This window comes from Notolabrus celidotus, chromosome 1 (assembly GCF_009762535.1).
Source record: "Notolabrus celidotus isolate fNotCel1 chromosome 1, fNotCel1.pri, whole genome shotgun sequence".
Classification (NCBI taxonomy): domain Eukaryota; kingdom Metazoa; phylum Chordata; class Actinopteri; order Labriformes; family Labridae; genus Notolabrus; species Notolabrus celidotus.
The window spans coordinates 1,929,235-1,940,825 of record NC_048272.1 but is presented as its reverse complement, the minus strand read 5'-3'; the positions used below and the strand labels follow the sequence as shown (position 1 = coordinate 1,940,825).

The following is an 11,591-nucleotide window of genomic DNA, read 5'->3' as shown; positions in this document are numbered from 1 at the left end:
AGGCTGGCGATCGATCTGTCATGATTGAGTGACTGGACACTTCAAAAGGAAGATGGTGCATGACACCATTGTTCCTCATCTGTTAGCCATGGTTACCTGCAAGGAAACACGTGCAGCCATCATTGCATTGCACAAAAAGGGCCTAACAGGGAAGTTTATAGCAGCGAGTAAGATTGCACCTCAGTCAACCGTCTATCGAATTATCAAGAAGTTCAAGGAGAGAGGTTCAATTGTTGCCAAACAGGCTCCAGGGCGCCCAAGAAAGTCCAGCAAGCGCCAGGACCGTCTCCTGAAGGTGTTACAGCTGCGGGATCGGGCCACCACCAGTGCAGAGCTTGCTCAGGAATGGCAGCAGGCAGGTGAGAGTGCATCTGCACGCACAGTGAGCCGAAGACTTTTGGAGGAAGGCCTGGTGTCAAGGAGGGCAGCAAAGAAGCCACTTCTCTCCAGTAAAAACATCAGGGACAGACTGATATTCTGCAGAAGGTACAGGGACTGGACTGCTGAGGACTGGGGTAAAGTCATTTTCTCTGATGAATCCCCTTTCCGATTGTTTGGGGCATCTGGAGGAAGGCTTGTTCGGAGAAGACGAGGTGAGCGCTACCATCAGTCCTGTCTCTTGCCAACAGTGAAGCATCCTGAGACCATTCATGTGTGGGGTTGCTTTTCGGTCAAGGGAGTGGGCTCTCTCACAATCTTGCCTAAAAACACAGCCATGAATAAAGAATGGTACCAGACCGTCCTCCGAGAGCAACTTCTCCCAACCATCCAAGGGCAGTTTGGTGATGAAGAATGCCTTTTCCAGCATGATGGAGCACCTTGCCATAAAGCAAAAGTCATAACAAAATGGCTCGGGGAACAAAACAGTAAGATTTTGGGCCCTTGGCCAGGAAACTCCCCAGATCTTAATCCCATTGAGAACTTGTGGTCAATCCTCAAGAGGCGGGTGGACAATCAAAAACCCACAAATACTGAAACTCCAATCATTGATTATGCAAGAATGGACTGCCATCAGTCAGGATTTGGTCCAGAAGTTGATTGACAGCATGCCAGGGAGAATTGCAGAGGTCTTGAAAAAGAAGGGTCAACACTGCAAATATTGACTTATTGCATGAATTCTGTGCAATTCTCAATAAAAGCTTTTGATACTTATGAAATGCTTCTAATTGGATTTCATTATACCATAGAAACATCTGACAAAAACACCTAAAAACCCTGAAGCAGCAGACTTTGTGAAAATGTAATATTTGTGTCATTCTCAAAACTTTTGGCCATGACTGTATGTAAATGTTTAAAATACAATGATGCCAGGAGAGAAATATCAAATCACAGGTGTAGTCTTGTAGAGGTTTATTACATATAGTATGTCATCTATTTACAGTTTTCTGCACAAAACAAAGAGATTACAAATGACCTTTGGGACCCTTTACAAATTGTTTCCCCAACCAATAAATCAAGGGCAAAGTGGATTTCTACAGAACCACTGAATGAATGAAGTCCATTTCCAAGGCAGGGACTACTCTGAGACAGATTTTAGGAGTTCTTAAGTGAGAAATGTAGTCTTTGATAAAGGTTGATCCAGGACTGGGAACTGTCTCACTGCCCCACTGATGCCAAGATTGAAGTACAGGCCTAAAAAACACACATGACCTGCCTGACACCACACAGATTCTTATTGCGGGCAGATCCAGGTTTGCATGAAAGCCAGACCACATGAGTGCACCTTCCCAAACAGTGAGGCAAAGCTCATTTAAAGTCTGTGTTGAAGTCGTAGGCGTCGTCTGAAGTGAGGCTGAGGTCGATGGGGACCGGCTGGAACTGTACATGGGCTGTTTTTTCTGTTAGAAGAGTCAAGATGTTAAAATAAGGTTCTCTCGCATTATCAAAGAAATTTAAAGCTGCTTGAAGTAAAACTCACTTATTGGTTGTGCCCTATGTGGGCTCTCCGGTGCTTCTGATTCTTTATCATCCACAGCAGTTTGTTCAGGCTGCAGGAAAAAGCAGATGTTTCAAGTCAAACAATCCTCAAGAAAGACAGAGTGATTTCTGATAATAGAAGGAGGTCTAGCCATCAGGATCAGAGTTGGATTAGAAGTCTTCATAAACAAATCAAGACTTGCGTGTTTGTCCTCATTTCCGGTGACAAAACTGAAACCACCACATGAAGCATAAATCCAAAGTTACCTTATTATTCTCATCATTCTGCTCTTCTCCTTCATCGATGGCGACGGTGGTAGGAACAGCTTTTTCTGCAGAGACGTCGCCGACACTCAGCAGTCCTGCAGTTGGGCCTTTAGAGATGAAGCTTATACTGCTGGCCTGGTTCGGGAATTTAACTCCTTAAAAAGACAATACAAAAATGGAAAAAGTGTTATAAGACTGCTCTCAAGCTGACCAATGCTTGCTGCATATACTATACTATATTATATTACTATGATATTTGGTGCAGGTGTACTAACACAAGAAATCAGGGAACAGTGATGCAAATGTTCCCTGTTTAAATGACTTGTGTTACAATGTTACAATGTTAGCAGACGCTTTTATCCAAAGCAACGTACATACTAGGTCAAGAACAACACAAGCAAAGATCTAGACAAGAGGAAACAAGATCAGTAAGAGGAACAAAGTGCTTCAAGTCCATTTGGGTGCAGGTACTGCCAAGCAGTGTAAAGGCAATGCACAAAAGTAAATAAGGAACATCTACAATGAAGCAACCAAACCATTTAAGACCTTCCATTATCATCATCAACAATTAACATCACCACAATAATGACCTAAGTACCAAGTGCTGGGTCACTCCAGACCTGAACACAGATTCCCAGAGTAGAGCAGGACAGTGTGAGTCAACTGTAGCTGGAAGACATGATCTACCACTGGGGACAACAGTGGAGAACAGTCTAGCTAAGTGCATAGTGCTTCCTAAAGAGCTGGGTCTTTAGCTGTCTTTTGAAAGTAGAGAGGGACTCTGCAGATCGAATGGAGTTGGACAATTCATTCCACCATTTAGGGACAACAGAAGAGCTAGTCCAGCTAGTGATTTTGAGGCCTTGTGTGCTGGAAGCACTAGGCGCTTTTCAGAGGCTGAGCGTAGCGGGCGAGAAGGGCAGTAGACCTGGATGAGGGGTTCCAGGTAAACTGGAGCGGTTTTGGTGACTGCTTTGTAAGTCATGATTAGAGTTTTGTATCTGATGCCAGCAACAACTGGAAGCCAGTGTAGCGAAATGAGCAGGGGAGTGACATGAGCTGTCTTAGGCTGGTTGAAGACCAGACGTGCTGCTGCTGCGTTCTGGATCATTTGCAGAGGTTTAACTGTGAATGCAGGGAGGCCTGCCAGTAGAGAGTTGCAGTAGTCAATGTGTGACATTACAAGAGCCTGAACCAGGAGCTGTGTTGCGTGTTCTGTCAGGTAGGGTCTGATCCTCTTGATGTTATAGAGGGCAAAACGGCAGGACCGAGCAATCGAGGCAACATGAACCCTGAAGGTTAGCTGGTCATCGATCATGACACCAAGATTTCAGGCAGACTTAGTGGGCATGAGGTTTTGAGATCCAGACTGGATATTGATCTGTGGGTCCACAGTGGGACTGGCTGGAATGATAATAAGCTCAGTCTTGGACAGGTTGAGCTGTAGGTGACGTTCCCTCATCCATTTAGAAATGTCAGCAAGGCAGGATGAGATCCGGGCTGAGACAGTTGTGTCGTCAGGTGAAAAAGACAGGAAAAGCTGTGTATCATCTGCATAGCAGTGATAGGAAAAGCCATGGGTTATCATAATTCCTTCCCCTTTCAGGTTATATACACAGGTTAAAACAAAGATAAGTAAGGACCCCAAAACAATGACAGTCTGTTGCTGTTAAAGTAACTTCTAAGGGTTTAAATAATGAAATTAAATCCCTGTACCTTTCAGAGTTTCCTCATTGCCTGTTTTCAGATAGTTCAGATCCCAGCCACTCTTCATCTCAGTGACCACAGCATCAGACACGTATGCAGGCAAGCCGGAGTTCTCCTGTGCCTTACAGTTGTAGCTACACTTGGCCCTGAGGAGGCATCAAACCAAAGACACAGATTTCTGTTAGATCAGGATATCTTCAGTTGATCAATTTAAACAGTTGCGGGTTTCTGGCACAGTGTTAGGATCAGAGTTGGATTAGAAGTCTTCATTATGAAGTCTAGATTTGCGTATGTGTCCTCATTTCCTTGTTTGCCAAATAATTGCAGCCGCCCGCCTTCCTGAATGAGATCACAAAAACTCACCCTGTCCAATCAGTGAGGAAAGCTGTGGCTGCATGCTCCGAGTTTGGAAGTCCTCCCTTCTGCAGATACCCTCGCTTCTTGGCGAACAAGGTTAAAAACTCAAGTGAGTTTCTGTAGTCGGGGATATTGTACTGTAGCATTATCTGAAACCACAACAACAAGTAATCTGAAGTTAACAAATCAATAGAAGAACATGCATCCTTCCTGCAACAGCTCCTCCTCCTACCTGTGTTTTATCACACTGTTTGAGCACAGTCCTAACAGCCTCCTGCACACTCTCCTGACCCTCCTCCACCTGCAGGCTCCTCAGAGCCAGAGAGGCAGGCGGGTTGGACGGTAATGCCAAGACTCCTGGGCTGTCAATTAGCTTCACGTTCTTCAGGATGTGCACCTCCTGCATGGATCTGACAGGGATACAAAAAGGGGACAACTGACTTTAGGAGGAAGCTAGAAACCAGGTGGTTTAAAAAAAATAAGTGAGAGAATGCTGTCAATGCAGTCAGGGGTTTTATGCTCACTTTGTGATGCCTCTCTGTACTCCAGCATTGCAAGCAAGGATCCCTTTCAAGCTGTTGACAAGACTGCTTTTCCCAACGTTTGGAAAACCTGAGAGTAAGGAGATTACATCAAAGATTACAATTCTGAACATGGACTTTAAAATGTCAGGACAGCCATTGGTTAGAGCTGACCAAGACTTTAGGATTTGAATCCACTTAGAACTCTTCCTTAAGCTGAGGAGAGTTTTATAAGAAAACGCTGTACCTACCTACTACGCCCACTTTGAGTGTGGCATCCTCCTCTAAGTTTGCAGCAAACCTCGACAGTAGTTCAGTGAGACAACTGCTTCCGAAGCATGCTGCTCCTCTGGATCGGTCCAAGACCTGATTAGAGGCCACAAACCGGCTTTTCTTGGATCGCTGATGAAGACAGAATCAGACATGTAAATTAGATTACTGTACACAACTAACTATAAATCAACACTCCTCAGTTCTTTGATATGTTCCTTTATTGGATGATAGAGTATTTATAATCTGGGCAACATAGCATGCACATGTGTGTATATACATAAAAAAGGAAACAGTTTTTGGATTGTTCACAAACACACACATCAGCTCTGCTTGAGACAGAGCCAAATACAAAATGTGGTTTGTTAGTTAGTCTTGGAGGCTATAACCAGTTATAACAGCACAGCACAAGCTGATCAACCTTCTCAGTCCTCCATGTTACTGGTTAAAAATACAGAATGAGCTTCACGCCAAAATTTGAGTTTAAAAGCCTTTACATAAGAAGTGTCATTAAGATGCACCCCTTACCATTGTTTTGTCCTTGAGCTGTGTTGATGCTTTGAATGCCACCACTGGAAACTCCTTTTGTAACCGCTGTATCCAGCTCTCCACATTTTCCTTTGGTACTAGATCTGCAACACACAAAATATATATATATATATATATTTCAGTGCAGGAAATCACCGTTTCATCTAATTTCACATCACATGCTCATCTCTGTGCAGATCGTCACAGATCATGTCCATTTACCTATTTTGCTCAAAAGGAAAAGCAGTTTCTTTTTGCCGTCACTCTGCAGCACCGCCTCCTCCAGCTGTGGACACCTGCAGCCCAATGGATCACGAGCATCGAGGACTTCTATTACTACATCTGAGGCTGTAATTACCTGAAAGGTAAAAGGAAAGAGGGAGGTCAGAGAGATGGTGATCTGATAAGTCATCTCTTCCTAAAGTTAAATGCTGTTTTACCTTGTTTAATTCAGAGCACAGATACTGTTTGGAGCTCTTGTCTGGTCCACTTTTGTTCTCTGATTGCCTTTCAGCCTTTTCCTGTGGAAATAGATACATTAAAGTGAGCAGACAAGTGAGTCATTTATTTCTAACCTGACTGATGATTTCAGTTTTTACCTGTCGAGCTCTCTTAGCTGCAGGCTCTGTCCCTTTCTTCGCATCCTCCTTCTCTTTTTTCCTTTTCTGGGCTCGCTCTTCTACCTTGGCTTGTCGTTTTTTCTTTTTTTCTTCTTCAATCTGTTGGACAACAAGAACGATTTGTATGAAACATAGGACTAGGCAATATTCTGAGTTTTTTCAAGATGGAAGCGAAATACAAGAGTAATATTGTCAATGTTGTGCAGCTCAGGCAGAAGATGTAGCTTTTTGGTCAGACATCTGGATACCAGATGATACTAGACCTAATGATCAGTAAAGTTATTGTTGACAGTAGGGGTGACCCCAAATAGTGGAATATTGGACGATTCGTTCTAACGAGTCTTAGTCGACTGCCAATCTCATAGCTGAATATTTGCATATGAAACGTGGATCATTCCATTCAAACCATGGGGGTGCTCAATGTCTAATTTTACATTATTTTCCTGTTTCCCTTAAAAATAGTGTGTCATATATCCTATTTTGATATAAATAAACTTATTTAATGTAATTCTGAGAACAGCTCTTGAAGTGTTAAATCTCCTTAAAGCGGTAATTAAATCTCCCCTGGTAATTAAAGGTGGACTCTCCCATTTAGCGGGAGCTGCGGGAGCTCGTACCTCAGCTGGTCTTTAAATCTTTCTACATTCATAGCAGCTCAAAATGTCAAAAAATAAAACTTCAGTTGATCCTAAAAAATAGTGATGAAGATGAGGAGCAGCTTCATGAAGAGGGCTGTGAGATCAAGGATTACCGGACCACACAAAAACTGTACGGGGCCAAAAGAACGAGGAGGGATACCCAAAGCTGCGCAAAGCCTCAAAAACAATCCACAGCCTCCCATCCACCTCCACATCATCAGAGAGGATATTCTCAAAGACAGGATTTACAGTCAACAGAGCAAGGAGCGCACTTCTGCTCGTACACACGATAGTTTTCCTCACGTACAGTTTGAAAAGACTCAAGCGGACAAAGACGTGATGAAAGACTGTTTTAAAAGGTTCTGTTAAGAGATTTAAAAACCTTTTCGCTGGTTCAGGTTTGATTTTGAACATTCTAAACATGTTTAGCCTTAAGTTGGACAAACTACTCTCCACTGTGTGAACACTGTTTAAATATCTCCTGATTACTTTCTCTATAGTGGAGTGTTGTTCCATGTTTAACAGATGGGGCCTTATTTGAGTTTTCTCTCCTTCATCACTTCGTTGTTTTTGCAATATAGATTTAAAAAATCTAAGTTTTATGCTTATAATATTCTGTTGTCCCTTTTACTTTAAGCTATGAGTCTCTTAATTGTAAAGGGTTATGTGTAATATTGTCATGCGGTCACCATCATGCAGACTTTGGGTCAATAAAAAAACAAAAAAAACATTCCACTATTCGTCGACTATGGGCAAAATCTGATGAATCAGATTCGACTAAGCAAATCCTTAGTCGGGCTCACCCCTAATTGACAGTAACAAAAACACTTACCACAAGCTATCTATTTGAAGTATTGAGGGTAAATGTTGAATTATCATGCTGTATACAAGTGCAGCAACTTTTATACATGTAGTTCTATTCAGGTTGATTCCTTTTAAACACAGATGGAAGTGGATTTGCCTTAATTGATCTTTCTCTTCACATTGACATTGCGCAACAGACTGTTAATAGAAGTACATGTGTGACTTTATATATCGTATATAGGTAGAATATAGAGGCATAATGTCTTGACTGCAAAACAATTCTGACACATTTTTAAAAAAGTACTTCCAGTGATCTGGTAATGTATAGTGACAAACCTGTAGCATGCACTTATGTGTTTATACAAAAACAAAGGAAACAGTTTTTGGATTGTTCACAAACACACATCAGCTCTGCTTGAGACAGAGCCAAATACAAATGTGGTTTGTAAGTTACTCTTGGAGGCTATAACCAGTTATAACAGCACAGCACAAGCTGATCAACCTTCTCAGTCCTCCATGTTACTGGTTAAAAATACAGAATGAGCTTTAAGCCAAAATTTGAGTTAAAATGCCTTTAAGCTTACAGTCAACTTAAATGAACATAAGAAGCTACAATACTATCAAATACAACTACAAGTGCAGCAACTTTTATACATGTAGTTTATTCAGGTAGATTCCTTTTACTGAATCTTTTTTTTTTTTATACTGCCTGTAATTACTACTATTTAATCTATATTCCATTGTAACATTGTATATATCTAAATTGTATTCTAGCTTTATTTATCTGTTTTTATTTTTACTTTACTTATTGAAACTTCTTCTTGATTGTACTTATGTCTGGGTTGCTGTAACAACTGAATTTCCCCCCACAGGGGATCAATAAAGTGATATCTTATCTTATCTTTAAACACAGATTGAAGTGGATTTGCCTCGAGTGATCTACCTCTTCACGTTGCGCAATAGACTGTTAATAGAAGTGCATGTGTGACTTTTGGTTGATATATGATTTGAATTAGAGCAGGCTTTGTTTTTGTTATTTCTTTACAACTAGGTGCAAAAAGTGCACTTTATCACCGAAGCCAGTACGTGCTTGTCTGGATCAGGGGTGCATCTCACTCGGCTGGAGGTGAGGCTTTCAGCAGTGTGACTGCCCCCTGGTGGCTGGCTGCAGTATAGGTAAAAAAAATCTGTCTCCCCCATTCATTTGAATGGGGCTGCAGTCAAACTTTAAAAAATAAATACACGTGGTACGAATGTTTCTCACATCCGTATGCTGTGGTGATATGTAGTTTGTATTTGACTGGTTTTGTGTTCAAGGCCTCTTTTTCCTGAAAAGTTTCTTCTTCGTTAGTTATTAGAGTTTAAAAACGGGGTTTTACTTCCTGGTTTCCTTTGATTCACAGCCGCCGTAGAGGGAAACTTCAAAAGGACACACAGCGTCTTGTGACGTTACGCTGTAGGGTGGAGCTTATTACAGTGGCTTCACAGGCTCTGGCTGCACAATGGCGGCGCCCAGGAGCGGGATTGTTTGGCTTCAGAACCGTACAACGGGAAGAGGCGGAGCAACGCTGTCCATTTTTATTTACAGTCTATGGTCTGGATAAGGGCCAACATGTCTGCATCCGTTATTCCTTTAATCGCAGCACTAAAGCGTCTTCTAAGCAAAGAGGTTGAGACGGACCACGGAGTGAAAACAATGAAAAGTACACTCTTAGAGTGTCAGCACACGTTTCACTGAGATCTATTCGGATCTTCTGCACTGCATTGCGACTGGACTTGATCCACGTTATAAAGATCATTACTTGGATGTGGGAATAAAGCAGTGCACACGAGAAACGATCCATGCCGCGATGGATGCGGAGAACCCGCTTGGAGATGAAGCGCACAGCGCAGGAGAAGGAGAAAAGGACTCGTCTCTCTGAACCAGATGAGGGGCATGCACCCTTGTTGTCTGTTACATTCAATGAGTCAGAGGTAGGGGAGACCGGGGACAGTCGTAACATTTTTGACATTTCTGTCTGTAACTTTGAGCTCTTTTAACCCACTGTGTTCAAACTGCTATACAAACTAGCTGCAACTAAACTGAGCATGTGCAGAGTGAATCAGGTGATTCCTAACTTGTTCCTGATTGGAGCAAGTGTTACAAGTGTCCCCGGTCTCCCGACTAATAATTTGCATAATAATTTATTTCAGTGTTTTGGTTTTCGGCCTTGGTTTCCCCATTTTTGGTTTTCGGCCAAGAATTTTCATTTGGGTGCATTCCTATTTACAACCAAAAAGTAATGATATATGGGTCATTGACATGACGTGCATATTTTTGTGTCCGAATCCATTATTTTCTTTTGAAACAATTAGTTATTTTTATGACGTGCATCAATTGATTCTATAAACCCTGCTTATTTTAAATAGAATTTAAGTACATTCAAATATTGAGATTTATTTTATTTTAAGTATCTCAAACCCTCAAAATGTCAGGTGGCTCAACAGTCAAGTGGACTGACTTAAAACACTATAAAAAATGTATTTTAAGAATAATAAATTCAAATTAAAACACCATGGCATGATTTTACATATAAGAGATTTGAAATAAACATAATCTCATAAATATCAAGAGGTTATTTAAAAACTTAAGCAATTTGCATGTTCTCAAATGTCAGGGTGGCACTACGGTACTCATGGAGCTTTTATTTTGAAAGTAAGTAGTTATAATGGACTTCAACATATTAAATCATTCAGAGGACTCTACTAATTGTCATGGCTGAGTTAAGAGGTTTGTAGATGTCTCTTATATGATAATAGAAAAGCTTTTATCAACTTATAGGTGGACGGTAACACTTTCCATGTCAGGTGGTACAACCAACCTAAAACTGTAAAAAATTATATTTTATACCTGGCCTGATCACGATCTAGATTTCATCACACTTCTTCCCATCACTAATATGAAGCTTTTTGAGACATTTCTGGATTGACTTGAGTTTTTTTGGTGTGCTTGAAAGAAACTGCAAATGTACAGATGATTCAGAATGTGATTAATTTCTGTGTTATAAATAACACAATATAAGATGGAAGCTTGGGGCCATAAATAAATGGAGGCCCCCGGGCCTTACTTTGGACATGCCTGTGGTAAAGTCTAGTGACAAACCTGTAGCCTCCTCTGCTCGGCCTCCCTCAGGACCTCCTCCTTGAACGGAGCACTGCTGGGCACACCGGGGTCTTTCTTCACTCTTTTGCTCACTCCTTTCTTCTTTGCCTCCTTTCTGAGCTTCCTCGTGTGCTCCCGGACCTACACACATAAATATGACTCAATATTTCTGACATGAGAAATAATAAAATATCCCCAAAGTTAGAATTACACTAGCAGTCCAATCTCATCCACACAGGCCTCAACTACAAAGTGAAAAGTTATAAAGTCGAACACTTACCTTCTTTTGTATTTTAAAGCGTTGGGAACATGACACACGTTTACTCGCTTTTTTAAGCTCTGAGGAGGAGAAACAGAAACAGAAGAAAAGGTTATATTAGTTGACTCGTGAGCTAGCTTGAGCTCAAAGCTAATGCAAACTGAATAAAAGTGTCTCTGCTGCTACACAGTTAGCTTGTTAGCAAGACTGACAGACTTAGTGAGTGCGCCACTAAGGCTAAATATGTATAACATGGTGTATACAATGTTAAACGGAGAGTTGTGAAAGGTGTTCACTCACTTGGTCTCTTCATCGTGGCGCTGCTGTCCTGCCAATGTGATTTCTATCCTCGCACACGTGCAGTGCAGAGCTGAGCGAGCTTGTTCTGTAACTTCCGGGTTTGGCATTGGCACGTGTCGCCCCCTGCTGAACTGGAAGACTTCTCGTCTTAGTTTCCGCCATTCATCCCTCACTTTACGGCAGTCCTTCCCACCAGAGAAGCATGCAGCAAAGATGCAAGCAGAGCCGGCCCTAACCAACTTGGTGCCCCAGGCAAGATTT

The 11,591-nt window shown here is 41.8% G+C and overlaps 1 protein-coding gene and 3 non-coding genes across 4 annotated transcripts; all 4 read right to left on the bottom strand.

Moving 5' to 3' along the window:
• Positions 1–1,335: 1,335 nt before the first annotated feature.
• On the bottom strand, positions 1,336–11,460 carry gnl3 (guanine nucleotide binding protein-like 3 (nucleolar)). The gene is made up of 15 exons (XM_034697920.1): positions 11,331–11,460; positions 11,052–11,110; positions 10,772–10,912; positions 6,167–6,286; positions 6,008–6,088; positions 5,790–5,925; positions 5,568–5,671; positions 5,021–5,171; positions 4,773–4,860; positions 4,481–4,658; positions 4,255–4,397; positions 3,901–4,037; positions 2,185–2,339; positions 1,919–1,988; positions 1,336–1,838 (listed from the first exon to the last, which is right to left on the bottom strand). The coding sequence occupies exons 1-15, from the start codon at positions 11,341–11,343 to the stop codon at positions 1,747–1,749; spliced, it is 1,668 nt and encodes a 555-aa protein (XP_034553811.1). The 5' UTR covers positions 11,344–11,460; the 3' UTR covers positions 1,336–1,746.
• LOC117823367 lies at positions 4,124–4,198 on the bottom strand. The gene has a single exon (XR_004633382.1). It is a non-coding gene; the product is annotated as a small nucleolar RNA SNORD19 (small nucleolar RNA).
• On the bottom strand, positions 5,392–5,475 carry LOC117823382. The gene has a single exon (XR_004633387.1). It is a non-coding gene; the product is annotated as a small nucleolar RNA SNORA47 (small nucleolar RNA).
• On the bottom strand, positions 8,063–8,146 carry LOC117823377. Its single transcript, XR_004633386.1, has one exon. It is a non-coding gene; the product is annotated as a small nucleolar RNA SNORA47 (small nucleolar RNA).
• Positions 11,461–11,591: the final 131 nt, after the last annotated feature.